Below are 26,273 nucleotides of genomic sequence, written 5' to 3'. Positions count from 1 at the left end.
GCCAGACGAGAACGTTGCGATCGTGAACCAAACAAATGACTATTTATAGACACTGGGCACACAGCAGCGCCATTGCCAAACGCGTTTGGTTTTCTGCTTTTTCTTTTATCGTTCCAACAAGGCGTAAACGAGCCGTTTGGTACCTTTCCCGGATGATCGCTGTCTGGCGTAAATGAAAATTGAATTGTGGTGGCCGATGAGCAAGCAACGCACAAACCGACAATAGTGTCGATTGCGCCTACAGGCAACTCAGGAAGATGGCCATAATCCACACGTTGCTACGGTGGCATACGATCCATACGAAAGGGCTGTGAGCTGTTCGGTATGCAGGAAGTAAAGGGCAAGTTGTGTGCACCCATATGGTAATAATCAACAAAAACCCGTATCATTCGGTATCGGTGCACGATTACGAGGGAAAGTGTGCACTAACGGGCACGAGCTGCCGAGTGAAACTTTGGGGAAGGAATGTCATCCATAAAGGATGTTTGCCTATAGCCCTACCTACCCTTTTTCAATCATTATAATTAGTCACATAAGTTTGATCAGCGACTCATCAAATATCAATTAAGAAAACGGTGAGGACGCGCTGTTGTGACGTTAAATGTTTTATTGAATAGAAATGTTATTCACATCGCTTAGGGTCGCTGAAGCATAAATTCCCATTAAGAGGTGTCAATGACGCTGATATATGAACACATACGAAAACGGAATCTAATCAAAGCATTCGTCTAATCGCCTGATATTCGTTACAAGTTAAATTCTTACAAACATCTCCCTCTTCTTGGGTTAACGACTTCTAAGGTCACGCCAGCCGTCGAATGGGCTGCTACATATATTTCTGGCCTAGGCTACAAGAAGTATTGCCAGGTGCAATCTGATTTTTTTTCGAAAGTTTTACATTTTGAAGCATTATCACACTCGCAACGTTTTGACGTACGACCATCATTTGTGACGTTTACATTGACTTGAAAAAAATAATTTTGCCAAAAAAATGGATTTGAACCGTGAACATTTTTGTGCGATCATTTTCACATCTTTGGACGTGGAATATCAAGAGAAAACTTCTTTGGAAAACTCAAATCTTTGTATGGTGATGAAGCACCATCCTATAGCACTGTTACAAACTGGTACAATGAATTTAATCGTGGCCGACGCTCGCTCAATGACGATATTCTAGAGGGTGCCTGAGAACATTGATGTGTAATAGCACAAGATCGTCATGTGACATAACACGCGGTAGAGGCATCTTTGGGAATTTATTCCACCTGCATAAACGATCGATAAACGATAAAAATACGATCATGGTGCTTCAAAAGATGTTTATAAGATCGTCGTAGGTCGGAGAGGCGAATGTAGTCTCTAAGACTCAAAGCCTCTATAAATAAACGAAAAAAAATCGTCGCAGGTGACGAATCAGATGCGTGATCCATGCGTATGAACACGAAACAAAACAACAATCGACCCGTGTGGGTCTTCAACCTAAAAATCCAACGAAAGTTATCCGTGGAAGAAGCACTTCGAAGCAAAGGGTAGTCTTTTTCTTAGGCAAATCTGGTCAAATGGCAACTGTTCCACTTGAAGAACGTAGGACGTTCAATTCTGAATGGTACACCACAGTTTGTTTGCCAAAAGTCTTCGGAGAAATTCGAAAAACGAGCAACAGAAAATGGATTATTCTTCACCATGACAATGCGAATCCCAGCCGCCGAAGAAGGACTACAGACTGACCGACCGAACGTCATCTTCAGCGACAGTGCCATTGTTCTGACTGCCCTGGAACACGGCACCTCCAAAGACCCCCACATCCAGCTCCTAGACTCCATACCTGTATCACCGACAATCGTTTTCTGTTGGATTCCGGGTCATTCCGGAATCAAAGGAACCCCCGTGATGGGTCATCCGCCCTATAGCCCAGACTTGACACCCAATGACTTATTTTTATTCGCGCACATCAAGAAAAACATGCGTGGTTAACGATTTTTGTCCCCAGAAGATGCTTTTGACGCGTTCAAAAACCACGTTTTGGAGGTATCTCAATCAGAGTAGAAAAAGTGCTTCGATAATTGGTTTGAACGCATGCAAAAGTGTATTAGTCGTGCTGGAGAATACTTTGAAAAAGAATAAAACACTTTTGGATGATAAATATGTGCAATTTCATTATTAGGCCAGAAATATAAATAGTACCCTACATACTAGACAAGCTGCTACCATTTAAGATGAATAGTAGGTCCTCACTAACGCATGAAGACCGGCGCTGTTGTCGCCAATACCACCCTTTCAAACATCTTCTACTTCTTCTTGGCCTGCTCAGGATTGAGTACGTCGTGTCGATATGGCCAGTTCTCCAATTAGTTTCCACGAAACTCGGTCTAGGGCTGCAGCCCTCCATCCACGGCTGCATCCGATCTCCGACAGGTTAGACTCCACTTGATCCAGCCAACGAGCTCGCTGTGCTCCTCCACGCCTCGGGTCGCTGACGAGCCGAACAGGTCGCTGACGAGCATCTTCTTGGTGGGGCATGAGTCCGGGGACATCCTCATCACGTGCCCCAGCCAACGTATCCTTCCGGCTTTGACTACCGTCAGGATATCAGCACCGCCAAATAGCTCAGCTAGCTCGTTTTTCATTCTCCTTCGCCACACGCCCTGCTCGCATACATCGTCAAAGATAGTCCTTAGCACCCGTCGTTCGAAAATGGCGAGTGCATTGGCGTCCTCCGTCAGCATAGTCCAAGACTCGTACCCGTAGAGGACTACCGGACGTATCAAGGTGCGGCAAATCGTACATTTCGTGTGTTGTTGGAGTCTTCTGGGTCGCAGAAGCTTGTGAGTTTTCCCATTACAAGCATATTTCAAACGAATTGTGATAGATTTTTCAGACTTCCATTAGAACACAAATGAAAGTGAAAGTTTTCATACCGTACAAAAAAAAAAAAACCCTCACAAGACATTCACACGAAGCATAGGATTGGTCAATTTATCCGAGAAAAAAAGCCATTTGGACACGATACACTTGTACCAATTTGTTTCAATAAAATTGAACATAACATATAGGCAAGATATAAATTGTAAGCAAAATATGGCTCAAATTAAGTTTTTCTGCCCTTCGACTAGTGCGAGAAAAGTTCTCTGAAACTCAAAACACAAACTCAACACAAAATCTAAAACCGTCTACAAAAGTGCGCAGTAAAATGCCAATGTTTACACAATGCACACTGTCGAACGCCAAGTTATTAGCAAGAGTTTCGTTACACAGTTTCACTTTACGATCACGGTTCAATTTCCAACATGAATAGTCGCATTTGTATACGCTTGAAGCGCAATCAGTTCCCTCCCTTCTAGAGCTTCAAACACTCTCCAAAATAAACCGTTGTTGATATGATTCTAGTTCTTGATGAAACACTTCAAGACGTTGGCTGCTGTTCAAAAACATCAACTCCAAGTAAGAATGTGCCTCACTTGAATCGTAGAAATGATAATTCTCGGAATGGGAAATATTTGTTTAAAAATAAGGCACAACTAGAAACGCGTTGTGTGTACACTTTACTGCAATTTACGGAACACACACATCGTGTTGTGTATCTGCGGAACTGAAGAACGCTATTCTAAGTGCGTTCAGTGTTGAAGCTGGGACATTTAATTGACGATTGAAGCGAAATGATGGTGAGAATATCATCTCCAGGCCGAGTAGAGTAAATCTTTCGGAGTACGTTCTGAGCGTGGATTGTTTGTAATTAACATACCAGTACATTCATGGGCATGACCTCGGAGCACGGATCACTGCTGGTGGTAAAACGACCACTTTTTGAGCCCGCGTGCCCATATCCACTGCTCTGTGGTAAGCTGAATGGGGTTGATGAATCGTTTCCTGGTTTTCACTCGCTAGGCGTTTGTTATTCAAACTGTTTTTAGGTTTTATTTTATTATTTTGGATTTATTTCATATATGAAGAACTGTTTGTACAATTTATAAAGATTATAATATTACGAAGTATTTGTTTTTTTCTATAAATAAATTATACCAATTAAAAAATTCGGTATTTCCGGTCTGAAAAGCAACAGCAATCAATATGTAATTTCTAGAGCAAATTATTGATTTTAATATCAAATTTTTCGCTTAACCACCGTCCCAGCCCTAGACACCATTTAAACGATCGATATTCTTCTTGATTAAACATTTGTTTTCCACCAATACGACGGAACCCGATTCAACCCAAGAAGTGAAACATAAAACTTTAACGGGGTCAAACGGGAAACATTCTAACGTCTCCTTATCGGTAATCAATCGCTCAGTGCACACAATTGTGTACGATTTTCTATAGTACATTGCTGCCAGTAGAAAACCTGGCGGTCGTGGTTAGATGGCGTCACCGTAAAAAGTGTAAAGTTCAACGGCCCAAACCACCCACCCAGCCCCGCTCAATAGAGAGAACGTCAGACAGGAGCGTACAGTAACCGGATGCATTCGGGAGCGCATCGCGTTACATAAGCAGAAATCGGAAGCTACATAGAACGAAACCCGGCGACAAACCTCCTTTTACCGGATTGGGTCTGTTTACCGGCGCACTGCAGCTTCCGGTGGAACGCCATCGTACGGTGACCCAATTTATTGCACACCAACACAGCATGAGAATTGGAAACATTCTCTTCTCTGGGAGGGAAAAATTGTCGAACGTCTGAGCAGGAATTCCTACGCAGGCAGAGAGCGCAACGAATTATTACGCAAAATAACGCTTCTGCACCAAAAACTCACAGACAAGCGCCAGACGGAAGAAAAATGTTTCATGGTTTTAAGAGCAAATCGGGTGACCTCCTTTGCCTGGTATTTATGCTCGGAAAAGCTACAAAGATCAACGAAAATCCTTGCGTAATAAGGGTCAAAATTGCACGCACACACACACACACATCTAAAGAGGGTCAAGCTGTGAGCTGATTCGTTGGAATCAGATGACAAACGTAACATATTTTAAAATGTTCTCTTTTTTGCTGCGTGCCACCCACGAGAAGCGAGTTTCGTAAGCAAAAAAAAAAGGTAAACAAATCAGTGTAGAAACTGCAACCAAAACAGAAGGAATGAGAACGAAAAATAAAGAAACAACCACCAACACGCGTGCACTTCTACGCATGATCTTGTGCGAGATGAACATGCGTAAAGTAGTTTGGTAAAGAGAAATAACACTCAGTTTACAGGAAATGCAAGCAAAGCTACAGTGTTGGACAAAACAAGTGCAACCAATCAATGCCAATCATGAAACCCTACATTGAAGGTGCATAATAAATCAATTGGGAGAAAGATATTTTAAAGTTGATTGAAACAGCACTTTTCTTGTTTATTCAATTCACCAACAAATAAATAAATATAAAAAATCAACGTTTTCCTCCCAGACAAGTGCATCTTCGTGTGTTGTTTGCCAAAATTAAATTTTTTGTCAATATTTCGTTGCAAATCCTTAGTTTTCAATTACAGCCTTGCATCTGCGATGCAAAGACTCGATCAGGTTACTAATGAAATTTTGTGCAACTACTGCCCACACATTTTTTTTTATTTGTAAAAACAATTGATCCTTGCGTCGAACACCTTCACGATCAATTCGATGATTAAAGGGGCGGCCAGTTCATCACCATGATTTTTTTTATCCTTAAACCACTGTTTGACCACTTTGGTGGTGTGTTTGGGATTGTTGTTTTGTTGGAATATCCATTTTAATGGCATATTGCATTCATCATAAGCCAACATAACATTTTTCAGGATGTTATTGTACATGAAACGGTCCATTATTCCATCGATTTGATGAATTGGACCAAGACCGTTCGCAGAAAAACATCCCCAAGACCATTACATTGCCTCCGCCATGCTTCACCGTCTTCTGACAGTAACGTGAATCTAAGCGTTTTCCAGTTGTTAAATGTGGCAGGGAACATCCCGTCGCTTCCAAAGATGTTTTTTTTTTTTTTTTTTTTTTTTTATTCATGAGGGACGGCCAGGCCGTATTGCTTACAATAAACTTAAAATTAGTATACTCCTTTCCTCTTTGCTGGGAGACATTTCCTTCTCCGAGCTGTGAAAGGGCACCATATCCCGGGTGTGCTCGGTTGTTCCGTTGCGCAAGTTCCGTCATCCAAAGCCAAAGTCGTGTTCCTAGCGAGGGTCTTATCGTGTGAGGGTAACTTATCCCGGGGTATGTCAGGCGTTTCCATGCTCGTGGTCCAGGTGGTAGCGGGGGTCTTGATCGTTTTCCATTTCGAAGATTCCTGATTGTGTCCAATCTTGAAGTCTTCCTCTCCCTTTCGCTGGGATGTCCATCCATAGCATTGGCCGCTGCAACTGCTTCCATATGGTACCCAACCCTTCACACATCGTACTCATTCATACATTCATTCATTCATTCATCCATTCATCCATCATCATTCATACAAGCGAGGTACAACATTCTGATTGCGAGAATTGCTGATTCTCGATCTCCCACAGGTTCTCTATAGGGTTCAGATACGGAGATTGGGGCGGCCAGTTCATCATCATGATTTCATTATCCTTAAACTGTTAGATCACTTTGGTGATGTGCTTGGTGAACATTTTTCAGGATGTTATTGTACATGAAACGTTACATTATTCCATCGATTTGATGAATTGGACCGAAACCGTTCGCAAAAAAAAACATCCCCAGACCATTCCTTTGCCTCCGCCATGCTTCACCGTCTTCTGACAGTAACGTGAATCTAAGCGTTTTCCAGTTGTTTGACGTGACAGGGAACATCCCGTCGCTTCCAAAGATGTTGAACTTCGAACAATCACTGAACAGAATCATCCGCCATTTCTGCACACCCCAGTCAATATGAGATTGAGCAGAAGTCTTTTATTCCGGTTCCTAAGTGAAATCAGATGCTTCTTTGCAGGACGTCGAGAGAACAATCCGGCTTTAACGGCACGAAACATTTAACTGCATATCCATTCGCACCTTGAACGAAGATTTGCAAGGATCCTTTTTCATGCTTCATAAGATCATAATGTCCTCTCTTGGGTGGTAAACTGTGGTCTTCCACCTCTATTGTCCACAAATATCTTTCCGGTTGCACAAAATTTCGAGCACAGTCTAGATACGGTCCAGTTTTTCAGCTCATACTTGTCACAAATTATTTTTTGTGACGTTCCACTCTTGTAATCATCGATGATTTACTTTCTTAGTTTTACTCCAAGGCTGTCAGGTGTCATTTTCGTGTCTAGTAACAAAAATATAAAGAAAGCGTCAGTACTAACCTTCCTCAATAATAACCCAATAATGCAAAAAGAACACTTTTTTCAGCAAACGAAGATGCTTTCAACGTAAAAATAAGTTCTTAAACGAAGCTGGCAGAGATAATAGTTAAAAAAAGCAAGAATTTGTTTTGACTAGCACAAAATGGTTCTTGTCCACGAAACACTCATTTCGACCTCTAAATTTGACAGCTGATTGCTGCGATAAACATGTGGCAAACATCTAGACATCATGATTGCTCTATTAGAGTTGCACTTGTTTTGTCCAATACTGTCTGTAAGTAACCTTCGGTTAAAGGTCTAAGCAACGCCAGGAACGCGCAGAGAGGTTAACCCAAGTATCGAAAGTTACCTCTTTTGCTAGTAGTAAGAAAAGATATTTCTTTCGAGAATATTTAAAGCACCTTGCAACTCTATTGTCAAAATCTTTGTAAATCCACCGGCTAAGACACTACTAAGGCAAATTTGTATTTAAAAAAAAAACACTTCAAAGTGATTATTGAGGAAATTTTGTCAATAGGGAAAGGCAATGGAAATAAAATTCTTCTTCTTGGCTTATCGAATTTCTAGGTCACGCGAATTCTGTGAATTCCTTTATTGTGTTACACAGCAAATAAATGATTAGTTTTGTAAAAAAGAAACTTTCGTTAATGTCATTTCTGTCACTAGAAAAAAGCAACAAACATTAAAATAAAAGAAAGCTAAAAAAAACTAAACCAAACGAATTAAGTCATCAAGAAAAATATTTACTCGTAACACGTCTAACCCAAGTGGCAATTGAATAATTTTAGTTTGATTTAATAATTGCCAGAATGTACAAATACTCTGGGAAATTTTGCTTTCTTTTTTGTTACCATTGGAATACAATAGAAGCGATTATTTAAAAAAAAATGTGCACCAACTTACGCCATGCTTTAAAGCAGTCATTCGAAACAGTCAGGCAAAGAAAATGGCAAAACATCTGTGATGGATTTTAAGATTTGCACGCACACGACGAAGTTACACGCCAAAAGCGTTATATGAAAGTCATGCGAAACCTACGCAAAACCATTTATTTTCGCAAATCTAGGTTTATATAAAACATTTCATTGAAATGAATTGACATAGGCTGCATTATGACGTAACTTTTGGGGCACATTTCTCGATCGAAATGCTTGTAGGCAGTGTGGGATACGCCCAATGCATTGCAATCGATCGAAATAGTAAGAAGATAAGTAAAAATCTGAGCCTGTTGTAATCACGACCCTCGACTGAGGAAGTATTAATTGCAATCTAATAATCCCCACGATTATGACAATGAAGTCGCGCATTCATTTCCATTTACGATTATCGTGCAAAAAATGAAAATATAAATCGCATGGATGCATTCCGCTTTCAAAATGCTGGCCCTTTGTTTGAAACAGTAGCGTGTTGCTTATTTGCAAAACAGACAGTTCACTCGATCAGCAATAATGGATAGGGGCAGATGAGCACGGCAAGAAATGGGAGACGAAGCAAAAACTACCATCAACAATAACCCCAGCATAACATAATCCACCGACCCGGGGGTGGTAAGGCGCCCGGGGAGAGGGGGGGGGGGGGGGGGGGGGTAAGATTATGCTACTTCTTTTCTCAGCATCGGCAACAAGGAAGCACGGCTGCAAAACACGTGCAAGTGGCGTATCTCTCCTGCTATGGGAGGAGTGCGAAACAGAACCTACAACGACGACGGCGATGATGAGTCATCGGTCTACCCAGTTCGGTGGGAAGTTGCTTTACACACATACACACACACATACACCGCCACTCCAAAACTTGATAACGCCTCAAATGTACCGAAACTGTTGGACCAACCGGCAGAAGCGAATGCGTTGTGGCGGGAAACTACGCCCATCGCCACATCAGTTCTCTCGGGTCCCATTTTAACTTACGCAAAAATATTTCCCTACCAACTGTGTTCGCGTCTCGCGCCATATTCGGACGGCGGAGAGAGGTATAAGGGAATAATTTTTGTTTTCACTCGCATCGGAGGCCAGAGGCAAGAGGATGGATGGGCTGGATGGGAGTGGGATTTAAATTAAAATAAACAAAATTAAATACATACAAGTGAAGTGGATTCACGTACAACTTGTGAGATGTTTTCCCTTAGCTGTGCCGCCATGCCGGGCTTGTTAAGCCCACGGGTGAACTTCCGCTCGGTCATTGTTGTGTGCGCGCGATGACTCTTGCACAAAACTGGGTTGTCTGTAACCGGGAGGGCAGGCTGGTTGATGATAAAATGCAACGTTGTTTGTGTGCTGTTGTTGTTGTTGTTTCGCGTTTTGGGGGGGTTTAATCGATTCTGCGTGCTCTTGTGCCTCCTTCCGGGAACAGGGTTAACGAATTCCACACGGCACTCCCGCACATGGGTAAACTCACACACAAACACAGGCGCTTGTACGCACAAGCACTATCGCATCGGGCCCGTGAAGGCACATCGGCGCGCACCAATCGGTACGTGTCACGAGAGAAGCCAATTCAAACGCACATCTATTCAAATTCAAATGCACTTCGCCCTGCGTACTGTCGGGCTCTTGTTTTTCCTTCCTTCCACTTTTCGATGGAGCTTAAAAACAACGAGTTGCCACTTTTTGCACGCGAAAATTTCACTTTCAATGCACCTAATTTCACTTGCTATAAGAAGAAACAACACCAGACACACATACACACAGTTAGCAAAGCAATTGAACGACACTTCATGTAACTCTTAGTGAAAATGATATTGGAAATAAAAAATATTTCACTTTTCATCTGCAAAGCAGACAGGCCACCAGAGAACGCATAAACACGCCTTTTCGCCTACACCGAGAGCCAGCGGCCAGGTAGACGAACAACAACAACAAAAAACAAGCGTGTTCTCATACAAAAGGTAAACCGGATAACCGCGCGCACCTGTCAAACTGGTTTTTGGGATGGGGTTTTGGCTTTTTTTTTTGTTTTATTCTAGACACACCGAGCCTACTATGTTGGGAAGACATAAACAATGAAACGCACCAAACCATCCGTTCGTAGCTGGGAACGGCTCACTTGTCGGATGCTGCAGCCCACTGAATAGCTAAAGAATGGCCGGACTCGTATGGCCATTCATCACTTTCGCTGCTTGTATTACAGAATTGCTGGCGTGCACACACTTACACACACAAACGGCCGCTGCCCACTATCGAGGACAAAAACTCTCTCACTTGGGCGAGGAGAAATTCCTTATCGCCAACCAGCAACTGCATGTCAACAGCGATTGCTCTCTACGCTGATGACCGTTCCGGATGAATGATTCGATGACATCCTGCACTACCGCCGACTGATTACACACGCCCCTCAACCATCCTGGGTGAACTTCTATAAAAATTATCACCCTCGTACATATTTCAGTCGTGTTTTACGGTATCTGCTGCTTCTCGATATTTACCTTCGACACGGGATTCAATATTCTAAGGAAACAAACTGTCAGGACTTAAACTGCACCAACACACATCCACACCTCATCACGGCTGGATGGCACGCACACAACTTTAAACCCTACGCAACAACCTGAACTGCTCGATAATCCTTTTCCAACTCGCGTGATCACGGTGACCCCGACTAATCGATTTTGTCTCCTTTTGGCGTACCGTTTCGCTCGCGGGCTCTGTGCAAGCCGTTTGAATTGAATTAACTTTGGCGGACACACCAACACACAAACACGTACCGCACGTAGCACACACAGAGTACCGCGACCGCGTTTGATGGGAAAACGTTCTGCACTAGATTGAACCGTCTGTCTGGAAAGCGCGTTTCGCTAGGCGGCTTTCTTTCTGATAAGGGGAAAAAAGGGCAAACGCGATAGGGCGACTGATGCCGAAGTAAGGTTCGCGAACACGCACGCACGAAAAACACGTCCTACGTTAGCCGATTGCTCAGAGTAAATGAGTGAGTGAGAGGGTGTGCGCGCTAGCATTCATCGCACGATGGGGCGTCGGTGGTCATACATTGGAATGGGAGAGTAAACATATAAAACGCAGACACTTTGGGTTTTTTTTTTTTTTGATTCGGATTATGTCAAATTAAGATAAATTAGTTGATAATGTTTTAAGCATGCATTTCGGTGGACGAGTGTTAATTAAGTGTTATCTGTGGTAAGAACTAATAAAGTAATATTTCTATATTTCTTGTAATATATATATTGATGATACCATTAAACATTTGCAACGAGTTGGTCAAATATGATCAAACAGAAATCAATCACAACCTTTATTGAAAGTACTATGATGTGAAGAAAATAATTATGACCATATGCCTGCCCTAGTACTCTCACCGTGCTGAACCACAGACAAAAGTGTAGCTGTGTGCTTGGAATGTAATTTCTCTCTCTCTCTCGTCTTTGTTTTTGTTTTTGGTCTTTGGCTTGGTGTGTGTTTTTTGTTTTCATTTTCAAGTAGACAACAACCGACGACGTGCACGTGGAGTGGAAAACGGAATGTGGCGGGTAAAACACTGATTTTCTTTCTATTGCTACTAGTACCGCTTTGCAAGGTTGAGATAAATATTCATCTCAGTAATAATAGGCAGTCGTTGAATGAATCGTTTTGGACTTGTAACGATTTTTAGCTTTTCTATAAACTGAGGAAATTGTTTTGCCAAATTCAACTGAGATGAAACATTTGGTTTGTTACACTTCATTTTTGAAGATCATGTAGTTTCAGGTTGTTTTTTTTTCACATGAAATGACTGTGAAATACACAAACAAAATCAAATCAGCACTGCACATTATCGAATGTGATTTGTACTCATATTGAGCTGTAGCAACTACATTTAAGCAGAGGTTACAGGATAAGTACAGACATTCTGGCCAAATAAGCCAATCAAGGCTAGCATACAAAAAGCACATGATTTTGACTAATTTTCAACGTTTTACTAAAACAGTCACCGCTGCCATCGATTGGCTTCACGGTAACCACGTTGTAGCATAGTCAGTTATCACTACGGGGGAAATGATCGAATACATCGGATGCCTATGCCACTGAAACACGCTCTTCTTCTTCTTGGCTTAACGACCCTCTAGGTCATGCCGGTCATCGAATGGCTTACTAGACTTGCCGACACCACGTAGTTGGATAGTTAGTCTTCACTACCGGGGGACTATCCGGATGGGATTTGAACCCTGGTCGTGCCGTTTGAAGAACGGCGTAATTGTCGCCTATACCACCGGGCCGCCCTCAATCAATTATTTGATTTAAAATTGAGCCGAACTGCCTATTACAAATGTGATCAAGGAAAGTCCTTTTTCAAACTCAATCCAATCGGTACGCACATGTTTAGCGGTCCACGGCCTGGAATATAAAACAACTAAATTTGTGTTGATTTTTATCTTTAAAAAAATCGTCATTCAAATTTAATATAACTTTTTATCGTTTATTAAGTCAGGCTTTGAGTTTCTAAGACTACATTCTCCTCTTAATTAAATCGGATGTTTAAAATTATAAAAAATCATTTATAAATGAAAAGTTTGTCCATAGTGCCAAACGCCGGATAATCGAGGGACTACGAATTGACGTCTATCTGTCATTCATGTGTTGAGTCTGTGTTGGTGTTTAATTTTGTTGTTTTGCAATACATTTTCACATCTAGTCCGCAGCTGTCCGTCGATTTGTGGCCAAATTTAGTTTCTTTGTAGATTATAGAACTGTTTCCGAGGTGGAAATAGGGGCTGGGCACATCAACGACAGCCGGTGGCTCTTTTCAACCCCCTTTATATCGCCCTTTCGAACACACTCACCATCCAACCATACAAAAGCAGCCGAGAGTCGAGTTTTCGGTTCTTACTAGCGTCATCAATTCTGGGAATCCAATTTTCCCAGCAGAAGGAATGCAGCTGGCTTGTGCATTACGCAGTTGAACAGTTAATATTTCATCGCACGGAAGAATACACTATCCCCGTGCTTGAAGTTGTCGGTAGAGGAAGATGCGCATTCGTTGTTAGTTGTGACGAACGTAGTGTGACCCGGATCGAAACGGTTGCTGGTGCATTTGTTATTTACGCCCCCGTGTCGTACGTGTGCATTAGTGTGCGCGGATAGCGGAAGGAGCATATCTCCGTGTGGGGGGACAGGCGTTGCCCAGAGGGCCATGGAGGACGAGTTGGAAGATAAGATACTGTATCAAACGTTGTCCAAGTCACACATGAAGCTGCTCTCGAAGTTTGCAGTCGGCGTTACGCCGCTCAACAGCTCGCTCAGCTACGTCTGGAAAGTGATGCGGGTGTACCTGCTAAAGCCGGAGGTGCTCATTGCCGGCCTGCTGATCTGTCTGTTCGTCCTGTACCTGCAAGCAGCCGAAGTATGGAGCCGTGGCTTTATCGGACGCATCAGCAACTCGCTCGGCCTGGGCGGGAAGGGGGGCGGTCGATCGGGGAAGCTCTCGATGCTGGCTTCGGCGGCGGAAAAGAACAGCTGGGACGAGCGCACCACCGGAAGTGCCGTATATGCCGTCCAAGGCCGTCGGGCAAAGATGGAAGACAGGTAAGAGATAATGCGTGAAATCCTACTCAAAGGAAGCCCTTCCTGAACGGTAACATAGTGGCCAACTACAGCGGTGATAAGGCGGTGTGAAAAAGTGGAGCAACTTAAACATCTTTCCTCCACGGGTCACTTCCACTTGCGCACTTTTCTCAGCCGGTTATCGCTCCACTTAATGCCAAAGCTGTACGGATATTTATAGAAAAACCGAAACATGAGGTAAATTGCGCGATGTTTGTGTGCGTTCGCTTGCACTAGAAATGTGCACAGTGTAAGATACTAAGCTAGTCGCATCAAAAGCATGAAATTGGATCCGCAAATGCATATCGTGAATCTATCTACAGGACATGAACCTGTACAAAGCATCAACCGGATCATGATTATTGGAATGGAACTTTTTCATTCCACTACACAAGCGATTCCATAGTAGTGTTGTGCGCACTGAGTAAGAGTGGGTGAGTGATTTAAATCTTTCTAAAGAACGATTTAAATAAACTCCTCGCAAAGAGTTTTACAGCTCTTTTGGAAAATCGCAAAGAGTGCTTTAACTCTTTCGGGCATCGTTATTATTAAACTCATTCTTAAAGAATGAAAAGTCGTCAGAGGAATTCAAATTCAAAAATTGTTCAAGCTTTTTTAGGAAATTAGGAATCGTAAAGAGTTGTTACAACTTTTGTAGGATTCAAACCAACAGAAACTGTTGATAACTGTTTTGGGGTTGCCACAGCTGTAATGAGAGGTAATTCCAAGGCAAAGACTCCCCTCCTCCATCCCCCGCTCAGCAGTTTAGTTTTAGTCCGCCTTTTACTTTGTTATAACGACACCCAAAAGAGTAGATAAGGAAAACAGGAATTAAATCCCAGTAAGGAGTGAGTAAGAATAAATTGATTCCTTTAAATGAGTTGTTATTCTTATCACTATTTCATACAAGCGATGCATTTTAGACGGCACACAACAAATGGGTGTTTTTCACTGTAGATAAAATGCTGCCCCATGGTTACTACGATGAGACAGACGGTATGCCTCGTCATCAAAAATGCCCCCTTTTACGATCGTTGTTTGCTTCTTTTCCCTTATTTACACCCAGAATTCTCGTGCGCACATGGCACACTAGACTGCCTCCTTCGCCTTTCATCGGACGTAAACAACGCCACTCAAGTTGCTTTCTTACTTCGAAGGGGAAATAGCTTTCTAACCCCTGTGTTTCTTTCCTTCCACCTGACGCACTTATTCTTTGCAGATTTGTGATAAGTGAAAACATCAACAGCAGCGGGATTTCCTTGTTTGCAATCTTCGATGGGCACGGTGGTGAATACGCGGCAGAATACGCTAAGAACGTGCTGATAAAGAACATACACCAGAAGCTGATGCAATCGTCCGCCATCGCTGACGGAAAGGAGCCACCAGTTCCCACCAAGGCGGGTCTTTGCGCTGATGGTGGTGCTCAAGAACGTACCGGGGATGACGACGAGAAAGCGGCCAAAGACACGGACAAGAGCTCAGACAAGGAACAGGAAGTGAATGAACGATACAAGTTGAATGCGCACAATGGAAATGGCGATCCATCCGGGACGGTTCAACGGCGGCAAAGCTTTCGCAAAGCAAAGACTGAGGACACTGTCGGTAGTAGTGGTGGAGGAGGAGGTACGGGTGCAGGTGGTGGTGGAGGTGGCGCTGCCAGCAGTAATCAGATGCTGGAGAATGATCTGCTGAGCAAATATATGGGCAATCAATCGCCCGCGAGACAGCAGGTGAAGAAAAATCTACTGAACGGCACATCGGGAAGTGGCCCGGTGCCGGTAAAACCGAAAACATACGATGCCCGGTGCTACGTACAAAACGGAAGCATCAACTTTGGCAAGATTATCACCGATGAGGTACTGGCAGCCGATTTTGATCTTGTGGAGGCAGCGAAAAAACTGGTAAGTAGCATTCGTACAGGCGAGTTTATTTAGAACCACACCCTCTTTCGCTCTTTAAGATTGATGCGATGTAGACCGGTGGTGGATTTGATTAAAATTTAGTACAATAAACGTTTGTTATTTGTATGCCTGCTCGGATCCTCCATACGCCCGACGACGGAACATCATCACAAGAGTCGTAGACTACGAAAGAGAATCCAAATGAGCACTACGGAATTGAAAGGATTTTTCCAGAGGAATTTTTCTCTTACCTGTATCGTAAATGGATTGCCGGCTTTCACTTCGTGGCGTAGGAATTTCACGCCCTCTGACCGATTCCTGTGCCGCGTTTCGCGTCGTAGGAATGTCATGCACTCTGTACATTTCCTGTGCCTGCAGCGAAAGGCGACGCGCATTGTCGATTATTCTTTGTCGCCTATCCTCATCTAAAGTTCTGCGTTGAAATGATGTTGAACCTCCAGAAGAAGCTGGAAAATCCGATGCTAAGAATTAGAACGAAATAGTGTTGATGGCAACGGAGGTGCATTCTTCTAAAAATTACCTTTCAATCCATTTTCGATCGTTTCAAGACGGTTCAAAATGGTAGCGATGTTAGCTCCTAGTCCTGCACATTCGTTCTGGCGTTCGGCAGTTTGCTGCAGCTGTGCAATGCTGCAAAGGATAGGTTTTCGTTTAATAACAGCTTAACAGAGTACACTCAGCGTGCACACTCTAACCTTGCCTGCATTTCGTCCAGCTGGCTGCGAAGCATTTCGTAACCAAATCCACTTGAGCTTGCCGATATAATATCACTGTTGTCGGTGATCGAAGTCCTTGATGATTGTGCCATACAACATACCGGAATCAGCACCAGAACAATCGTTTTTAGAGCGTAAAAATTCAACACAAAACGTCGATGTGTAGCCATGATTGCACTCCAATTACTGTGAGTATTGTGCTCATTACGGCTCTGCCTTTGCTTTGAAAACCCCGGTTATAGTCTGCTGTCTGCTTTTCCAGCTTATCAGTTTCGGAGCCATATTTTCTGATTGATTTTGTGTGTTGCTGCTGAAAGAGCAGTAACGAGACGAGTTTGTTTTGAAACCGTTAGGAAAGACCGATTATGTATGTTGTTTTGCATGCACTTTTTGTTTAGTAACGATTCTTTCCTCTTCGATTTAAAAACACAGTCCGATTTTGCCGGCACAACCGCCCTGATTGCCGTCATTCACCGTAGCAAGCTGATAGTGGCCAACGTGGGCGATTCGCGGGGCGTAATGTGTGACTACAAGGGCAACGCAATTCCGCTTTCGTTCGACCACAAACCGCAACAGGTACGGGAGCAGAAACGCATCGCCGATGCTGGTGGATTTATCGCATTCAAGGGCGTGTGGCGCGTGGCAGGCATTTTGGCAACATCCCGTGCCCTGGGAGACTATCCGCTGAAGGAGAAAAATTTGGTCATCGCCAATCCGGACGTTCTTTCGTTCGATTTAGTTGATCATAGGTATGAACGGTGGAGAGAGTTGAAGAATGTAGATCATTGTAGCACCCAACAGGATTAACAAAAGTTGTTCGTCTCCCAATTTTAGGCCCCAGTTTCTCATCCTTGCGTCCGACGGGCTATGGGATACGTTTACCAACGAAGAAGCGGTTGCATTTGTACGCGAACGGCTGGATGAACCACACTTTGGGGCCAAAAGTATTGCCCTGCAATCGTACAATCGTGGTTCGGTGGACAACATTACGGTGCTTGTGATTGTGCTGAAAAACGGTCGGTACGAGATCGGATCATCGAGCAACTAGGCTCGATGGGTAGCTGATTTCTCAGAAAAATCATCACAATAGAGCCTAATCAAGATTAATCTTGACTGAGCGACCACATCAACTACTTCTGTTATTCTGTATCTTACTACATTGTTTTAATTGATTTTAATCGTTTTAAACTGTGTTAAACTCATCTGTTGTTCTATGTTGATGTGCAAGGGATCTCTTTTATTTGAAGTTCGCATGTAAGCGTACTTTGCGGTAGCTAACGAACCTAACAAACAAACAATGAACCAATTGGGTTGATTATTGATCACCATCATCTGGCGTGCCTGTTCATAAATATTAGATCGTTCCCATTTCAATTTTTACAGAATGCTCCAACCCAAAGAAGCAATGGAACGCAAACCGTTTTCTGTTAAGTAAGGGAAATTGAGTAGAAAAATGAACATCATTACTAGTTGCTTTAAATTATGATTATGCTAAGCATGTGCAGTTTAGGCTATAATTTGTTCAGATGATAAAACAAAACGAAGGCAGCAAGGGGCAGACAGCTAAGCAAGTAAGCAGAACAACATAGATGGTAGTAATTAGTGTAAAAAAACACAATTTTTATTGTACATCAACCTATTTCCACATGACATTTGGAATTCATTATCTTTCGGTACTGTGGCGTTTTTCGATTGCACTGTGTTTCATCTGCTGAATTTGTTATTTACCACCGAGTGCATCCATCTGTAGTTTAGTGCGGGCATTTGTAGACATTTGTATTATGCAGCAAGATACGTAAACAAAAAGATAGTATAATAATAGCGTAATGATTGTACGCTCCTCCTCCCTTTCGGGGACATGATTTCTAAAGAGCAAATGATTTAATTTTTTGTTTTTCATTTCTGTGGTACAAATGTGTTTTGGAATGAAATTAACGGATCGTACAAGGTGTTTGCTCAAGAAAGTTAGACAAAATTTGAACAAATTACAGAATAGTTTAGTGAACGATTTGGGGAAGAAAAGGAACCATGTGCAGCGACGAGTGTTGGTGTGAATTTCATTCGAGCTTATGCATTAAGAACAATACTACATTCTTATGATCCTCAAAATTTAAATACAAACATCAGAAATGAGGAAACTAAACAGCAAGGAAAACAACTAGGCTCACACGTGGTTGGTGCCAAATGAAGAGCAGACAGAATAACGGAAAGAGACAGGGAGGATTATTTCTGCCTACTGCAGCAATAAGGCCAGGCCGTTCCTAACAAAAAAGCTATCGAAATTGGGCATCAATTTCTACGACAAAAGGTTCGTAATTTAGTGTACCACTAATGTGAGCAACGGACTACTTGCTCCTGAATGCTTTTACAATCAATTTAGGGAAGTTTTGTCTTTAGTAAAATAATAGGTATAGTGTAAACGAACGAACGAACTTACTAAAACATGGTAACATAGAACACGGATCTGATGTCGAATGGATGGTTAACATTAACGAGTATAATTGAATAATTCGCATCCAAGAACCTGGTAGGAAAGGGAACGTGTGCAGTGCGCGGTTACTCTATTGCCTGCTCCTACTCTTCTCTGCACTGTCATTAATCTCTCCCTTCTTAACTTGCCTTAACTCCACTTATAGACGGACAAACATGGACGCTAAGCAGAGCAGTCGTATGTGTCCGGCGGAAAGCGAAAGCTAAAACCTCTTCACACACATACTTAGCACTCTTTCGCTTTTTTTTTGTAAGTGTACATATCATATTTGAGGTGTGTGTGCAGACTGTGTGTAAAAAACGGAATCTTTAAAATAAAACAAACCACACTATAACATCCTTTCCAAAAGGCTTCTAAACAATCCCGCTTTGCGTACTTGCTTGCTCAAATGCAGTTACTTTGTTGCGGTATGATGGTAACTGATCGGGGTTCGAATGATTGAGATGATGTGACTATAAGGAAGCAGAGGGCGGGCCAGATAAGACAACACAAAATGTGAGGCGTTATAAAATGACAGGTGAGATGATAGCGGCAGCAGCAGCAGCAGCCGTAAGTGTTTTTTTATTGAGCCCCACTTATTATCTGATCGCATACGGCGGACCATGAATCGCATAATTGTTTCTGTTCGACAACTTTGTAACTCATTTACTCACTTGCATTCGTGCATTATCAAAAGGCAATCTCGAAATGTGTAATTATAGTAAAGCTCCTTACAATGTAAGACCCGTCGGTGTGTATCAAAACCAGGTCGCCTAGTTGGTTCCATGTGCTAGGAGCCACTTGATTCCTTCTTCAACGTTCTTTAATTTTCAAGCCATACTCATATAGCATACGATCGCGTTAAAAAGGTATTGAAAACTGCACGGTTTTAGTTTATGTTAAAAATATCTGTATAACGTTCACCATGTTTTCGTTGATTCTTGATAGTTTACTCTAGCGAGCTGCTAAAAAAATCGTCTTTTGATCATGTTCCTCATATGCAGACGAACCTTTTACTGTTTTTATGAATTAAATTGATCGATTACCACTTTTGTGGGAAAAAATATGAGGTCTTCTGATAGCCTGGCAGCGTTAACCGTCGGCAACTTGAGAAAAAGAAGGTTCATGGTACGATGGACATTGTTATACAAAGTTCCCAATCATCAAGACTTATATGAATATATTGGTCGTCCTATATGAAAAAAGACCTCGAATTGAGCAACACGACCAGGCCCATCTAACGCAATGAAGATATAAGACCTTGAATCTATCGGAGATTTCAAATTACTTCGTTCGTACAAAAACTTCTGCAACGTCGAGGATTTGCCGGCGCTTCTCGGTGTCGATCTGCTGTAAAAATCCTTGATGCCGCTGCCACTCTAACTATCCGATATCCCCGGTTGTCCCCGTCTCAGAACTGTGTTCGTTCGTGGGGTGTACGTGGCAGCAGTCGAGGCCCCATTCATCAGATCCGCCAGTATTTACAACAATCAATTCGTGTTGAGCTTCAGCTCGGGGTCTCTTCCAAACCGAGGGCCCACTGCGGCCGTTCAGTCCGCTTATAGGAAGATTCGCCTGAGAGAAAATACCGACAAACTACCTGACACAAGGTTTTCGTCAACCTTCATCTTCTTCGTCAATCAAGCCTTGTAAGCTTGGCCGAAATTCCAAATGAGCTTACTCACTAGACTTGCTGATTCCACGTAGATGGAAAGTCAGTCCGCATTACGGGGGAAGCTCTTAAATGTATTAATTAAATAACGACCTTTTTTTACTCAATACGTAAATATAACAATACTTTTTCCCACTTAGAATCTCGTGATTTCAACCTACCTACGGGCACCCATCCCAGGTTGTCTCATCTGGCACTCGAAACAGCATACACTTACAACACGTACACTAAGTGCGGCTGCCTTTGACAATCCGAACCGAACCACACAACGAAACGTGTGGCGGTTCTCGCAACGATAAGGTAGGTTAGGAATGAAGCTATCCGGGATGGACTGCCGGGAACCGGCCAGCCAGACGTGCGGTCAAGTTGTTTACAAACAAAATCCAATCGAAATCTCTCGAGCGCAAAGCGGAATGGGAAACGGGCACTGGGTTAGTCGGGGAGGACGCCAACAAAGTGTGCTTGTTGCTCGTGTTGGCCACCACACACGGAGCACACATTTATATGCGCGCCATGGTGTGTTGTTCGCTTTCCCTTCGGGGTGCAGGCAGATTGGTAAGCGGGTTAGCCAGCTCTTTGTGTGGGTGTTCACGGTCGGAATTGGTTAGTGTTTGTCTACTTGAGTTAAGATGGCTGTAGACGATCACCCTTGCCCAGAGATTTGACGACAGCTGTTTCGAGTGGCCATAGTGGCACACGATTCGCTCAGGAGACATCGTAGTTAAATAGTGCGTCAAGTTAAGCGATTGCAACGATCCCATTGTGTAAGTCAGTTAGTTTCACAAAGTGTGATCTTCTTCACAAAGCAGTAGGTGATTGTTTTATGATCGTTACATTGTAGTAAAGTGTGATCGTTTTACTCTTTCATCCGTCGTCATTGCCGAGAAGCAAACATCACAGGACGTTCACCTGACGTGTCACCGTACAACAGGTAAACTACCCTTGACCCCAATTTGTGTTGATTTGGGCCTGTTGCGTGAGCCTCTAGTAAACAATGCAGAATTTGATTAGATACATCCAGGTCAAGTGATAAAGCCGTCAGTTAGTGAAGATGTTGGTGCCGTTTTTTCGGTCCCATTTTTAGGTTGAACAAAACAAACAACCCTTATCGTCTTGTAGGGAACGCAAGCCACGCGAACCACGTCGAATTACCCACCCGCCGTTTTATAGAACAACCAAAGCCAAGATAGTACGTACAAACGTACAGCTCATCCATCATCTTGTCGGAGGTGGTAGTGCTAGCCACGCTGTGGTCCTTCTTCCTGACTGACTGATAAGCATATTCGGCTTTAATTTCGACAACAAAACCAGTTCGTACCGGGTTGCAATGGTCACGCACCGGGCAGCAGCTGCTGTTAAACTTCAATGACCGGACATTTGTACGGGTGATAGCGAGACCAACCCCAGACCCCAGACCACCAATACCCCCCCCTTATTTTTTCTTATCTGTATCGGGTATGTTGTGTATTACGGCATCTTTACGAGGTACCACCCCGTGAGGAATCTCTTCTAGTCGCTCGCCATTTGATCCCAGGCGGGTCGTTGTTGGGGTTGTTGATGGTTTCCGTGCTCATCTTTTGTGCGACTTGGGATTAACAGAGTGGGAGAAGAAGAAGTAGAAAAAGTAATTTCGATAAGCCTAACCCCTTTACGGGGTCGGGAGAGCATGGAGAGTTAGTAGCAAAATTGTATAATTGTTGAACATAGTAAATACAACGCGTGGAACTGGATGCTGATAGTTTCCGGTGGCTCTTGGCTGAAGCGATGGGGATGAGGCTAGTGTTGAAAGCTTTTGCTAAACTGTAAAGAATGATAAGAACAACTATAATGACTATAACTATAAGTAAGATTAAAATTTATAGAAAAAAGTTTCTACTTAAAAAAATGATTATGCTTTTTGTTTGTGCAACATATGCAATATATCATTCAATTTGTAATAAATATGTTTTTTTTACATACACGAAAACCTTTTGTGGAAAATTACGGATAGTATTTCAAACATCTTGGTAAAGCATTTTAACAAAAACATAAAATTTTAATGGTATTTAAAGGTTTAAAGGTTTAAATGTTTGAAGTTTGAAGTAGTACTCTAACCTAGAGCATAATTAAGTACTTGTTATGTGTACTTTGTATAAAGGTAATAAGTTCTTAAACCTGAATTATAAATACTGCATTGAAGATTTTGAATAAATGATAGTTTATCATTATGTGTATATTATGTAATAGAATCAAATTAAACTTTACATTATAAAACAAATTTAGTAACCAACCACGTGACTGTCGAAGCAAAGCTGGCTGAAGGGTTCGACACCTTTGACGCGGAACTTTGGAGCACCAGGGAAGGTTCAGTTGCAGGGTATCCCTCTTAGGAATTTGAACACTTTCCCATGGCTTATTCGAGGATCGTCCGTATATGCTTAATTTCGTCCCGACGTTTTTTTTTTTACGCTTTCCTATACATTTTTCACATTGTCCTGATGTTTTTTTCCCATGTTTGTGAATAATTTTGTTTTTGTTCGACATTTTTACAAAAATAATTTAAACGCGTTTCCAAAAGCTAAAAATATCGTGGGACGAAAACAAACAGTTTAATCAAGTACAATTCGTAATTTATAGTAGCTCAAATAATTGTTCTTCATGTGGCGTTATCCGGAAACATGCTGGAAATAACTAAGGCGGCATACAGAGTTTCCCGGCGAACGCTTTTCTAGATATTTTTGTATTCTTTTCCTTTTGTGACGAATGCAACGCTTTTAACCGAACGAATGCAACGGAAACCGTTAAAAAAACCTTGGGACGTTGACAAAAATATAGGAAAGTGTCAAAAAACATGAGCAGGAAGTCAAACATATTCGGAATATCGTCTATAAACCATATGACAGCGCCAATAATCCTTGGGATACCCGGTAACTGTTACCTTTTAACTAATTCTCTTTGTCTTTCAAATGATCTCGCATCCTCAATGTTGATCATTAGCAATAAACTCCGTTTAAACGCATCAGTTGCGAAGATAAACGTTAAAATTATCAGTCTAAAACCCTAGCCACTATTTTTAAACCATATAACAATACGCTTAATTGTTTTGCACCGAATGATCACTGTGGACTTTCATAAAGAGCATCGGCCCTGCACTCACGATCACGATCCAAGCCAACGGAGTAGCCTATAGCGTACACATTGGCGATAATGCAAAAGGTTTATAATTACCCGCGTGCTGTAATAACGAACCCGGGTGGAATGGACCAACACAGTGCGTTGATACGGGACACTCGGTTTGGTGAGCTTACGCGCTGGTACACCTTCATCAGCTGACGATGCCTTTGTGCCAGTGTCTTTTGATAAGGACTATTGCTAACCATTAAAAAAGCGATAGGACACCCGATGTGCCGTGTTGGATGAATCCGGTTAGTTTCTGCTTTCTCGGATGAAAGATGTACGGCGTGGTCTTGTGGCCTTGCTGCAGGCAGTATGATTAAGAACCTAAGAGGACTTTGTTCCTCACCAGCTCGGGGCTAGTAACATCGGTATACCAAACCGTGGTCCGATAATCGAATGGAAAGCTTCTGCATCGTTTACTTAGAGCGCGATCCGTTTGCTCACTGTTTCAGTTCACTGTAAGACATCAGACGGACTGGTCACGAATACGAAGCAGTAGTAACATAGCATCCTCATCATGAGCAACGTAACCGTACTGGATGGTGGTTTCGCGACGCAGCTTTCGGTGCACGTAGGGAAAAGCATCGACGGTGATCCACTGTGGAGTGCACGGTTCAATGCGACCGATCCGAATGCGGTGTTCAAGACACATTTGGACTTCCTGGAGGCGGGTGCTGAAGCAATCATGACCAACACCTACCAGGCGAGCATTGAAGGATACGTGGAGTATTTGAATCTGGACGAGGATACGAGCCTCAGCCTGATGAAGTCAACGGTACGCGTAGCACAGATGGCGCGCAATCACTATCTGGCGAAGGTTTCCGTTGATGAGCGCACAAAAATTCCACTGCTAGTGGCATCGATTGGACCGTACGGAGCACACCTGCACGATGGATCGGAATACACGGGACGCTACTCGAGCGACGTGTCGATGGACACGATCCAGAAGTGGCACCGGCCCCGCATTGACGCGTGTCTGGAGGCGGGTGTTGATGTGCTTGGTATTGAAACAATTCCCTGTAAGGTAAGGTCACGTGGTGTGCTGTGTGATGTCTTCAACATGGCATTCTGGTGTGAGTGATTCATGTGGTTCCCTCCTTGCAGATGGAAGCCGAAGCCCTGCTAGACATGATGTGCGACGAATACCCGACGGTCCGGTTCTGGATTTCGTTCCAGTGTAAGGACAATCAGCACCTAGCCAATGGGGAGCTATTTAGCGAAACGGTCAACTCCCTCTGGACCAAGGCTAGATTGAGACGTAACAAGAACTTGCTCGCACTGGGAGTAAACTGTGTGCATCCGCAGATCGTAACACCTCTGTTCCGTAGCGTGAACGAAAAGAAGCTTCCCGAATCCCGCATACCCCTCATCGTCTATCCCAACTCGGGCGAGGTCTATACCGTGGAGGATGGGTAAGTGTAAGCGCACCGCAGGAGGATTACGTTACGGTACGTGAGTGTTTCACTTGTTTCTCACGTTTTCTAGCTGGCAGGGAAGGGAGGACTGCGTCCCACTGGAACATTACGTGCCACAGTGGATTGACCTGGGGGCACGATTTATTGGTGGCTGCTGCCGAACATACGCACGCGATATCAAGCGCATCAAACAGACTGTGATCGATCACGCCAACAGTAATCATTGCCATTGAACGGTATTGGACACCGGGTCCCTCTTACAATCTGCCATCAAACCATGACCAACGTTTTGCTCTTGTTTTGAGGAAAACAGTGTGTGTTGACAAACTTTTTAAGGGGTTTATAAAATACGTTTTTGAAAGTGTTGTGTTATTAATTGTATTAACGTGTTTCTTCTTGTAATGTGCGCGGTGCGCGCAAGTTGCGAATGAAATAAATATGACTCTAGTATATTAACCTTTTTTTTATCATGCAATCATGTGGCCGTTTCATATTAAAGTTGTTTTTTTTTATTTTATTAGTTCATATTTTCTATAGCCTAAAAGTAACAACAAGGTTTCCACAAGGGGGTTGTTTTACATAAATGTTTATGCTTTATTTTGTTTCACTTGCTCCTTACCCTTCTATGATACAGACCATATCGATAAACTGTGTTCGTTCCTTTGTATATCTCTCCGCTTTCCTCGTCATTAGCTCTTCCAACACTCCCCCAAACTACCGGAATCGAACTCCTAATCCTATTCACATGTCGGGTTTTGTGACCGCTTTTCGTGATACACCATTGTCTCGTGGATTTAGGTTGTATTTTTCTTCTGTCTTTGGATTTTTGTTTTATTTAATTTTTATTCTGTTGGCATAAATTGCATTGAGTGGTGGTATATGTAAAGTGAAGCTATGTACCATCCGGGAAGTTGTGTAACGGGAAGCATTAACCGCCACAACTTTATGCGCATGCACTCGCCGCGTTAAGGTGGCTAATTAAAAACGCACCGTCCGTTGCTCAGAAAAAGGGCCTAACTTCAGGAAACACCTTCGAAAAACAAATGCACGTCCTTACACACTGAGTAAAATAATAATAGCACTACCTTGGTTTTTGAAATTTGATTATTTTAAAATATTATTCCATTCCATTTCGTGGTATT

General features: G+C 42.8%; 3 protein-coding genes across 4 annotated transcripts in view; 2 read left to right on the top strand and 1 right to left on the bottom strand.

Annotated features, from left to right (window-relative positions):
* Positions 1-9,437, bottom strand: part of LOC126565766 (dedicator of cytokinesis protein 9) — an 85,762-nt gene extending 76,325 nt beyond the window's left edge. For both annotated transcript variants that reach the window (XM_050222972.1, XM_050222974.1), the window contains exon 1: positions 9,334-9,437. In XM_050222972.1, the coding sequence (XP_050078929.1) occupies positions 9,334-9,432 (99 nt within the window). In that variant the 5' untranslated portion in view covers positions 9,433-9,437. The remainder of the gene's footprint in view (positions 1-9,333) is intronic.
* A 3,933-nt stretch (positions 9,438-13,370) lies between these two features.
* On the top strand, positions 13,371-17,466 carry LOC126564482 (protein phosphatase 1L). The gene is made up of 4 exons (XM_050221541.1): positions 13,371-13,762; positions 15,000-15,681; positions 16,851-17,167; positions 17,253-17,466. The coding sequence occupies exons 1-4, from the start codon at positions 13,371-13,373 to the stop codon at positions 17,464-17,466; spliced, it is 1,605 nt and encodes a 534-aa protein (XP_050077498.1).
* Positions 17,467-24,223: 6,757 nt separating this feature from the next.
* On the top strand, positions 24,224-25,403 carry LOC126565037 (uncharacterized). Its single transcript, XM_050222177.1, has 3 exons — positions 24,224-24,740; positions 24,821-25,128; positions 25,202-25,403. Exons 1-3 carry the CDS (start codon positions 24,234-24,236, stop codon positions 25,362-25,364), a joined length of 978 nt encoding a protein of 325 aa, XP_050078134.1. The 5' UTR covers positions 24,224-24,233; the 3' UTR covers positions 25,365-25,403.
* Positions 25,404-26,273: the final 870 nt, after the last annotated feature.

The sequence above is a fragment of the Anopheles maculipalpis genome, chromosome 3RL, assembly GCF_943734695.1.
Source record: "Anopheles maculipalpis chromosome 3RL, idAnoMacuDA_375_x, whole genome shotgun sequence".
NCBI lineage: Eukaryota > Metazoa > Arthropoda > Insecta > Diptera > Culicidae > Anopheles > Anopheles maculipalpis.
This window is presented reverse-complemented; position numbering and strand designations above follow the sequence as displayed.

Excerpts from the sequence above, each read along its gene's own strand:
- LOC126564482 (XM_050221541.1), top strand. The coding sequence starts at position 13,371 with ATGGAGGACGAGTTGGAAGATAAGATACTGTATCAAACGTTGTCCAAG. Across the intron at positions 15,682-16,850 it reads TGGAGGCAGCGAAAAAACTG|TCCGATTTTGCCGGCACAAC; the intron begins GTAAGTAGCATT and ends TTAAAAACACAG. Across the intron at positions 17,168-17,252 it reads TTCGATTTAGTTGATCATAG|GCCCCAGTTTCTCATCCTTG; the intron begins GTATGAACGGTG and ends TCCCAATTTTAG.
- LOC126565037 (XM_050222177.1), top strand. The coding sequence starts at position 24,234 with ATGAGCAACGTAACCGTACTGGATGGTGGTTTCGCGACGCAGCTTTCG. Across the intron at positions 24,741-24,820 it reads TTGAAACAATTCCCTGTAAG|ATGGAAGCCGAAGCCCTGCT; the intron begins GTAAGGTCACGT and ends CCCTCCTTGCAG. Across the intron at positions 25,129-25,201 it reads GTCTATACCGTGGAGGATGG|CTGGCAGGGAAGGGAGGACT; the intron begins GTAAGTGTAAGC and ends CACGTTTTCTAG.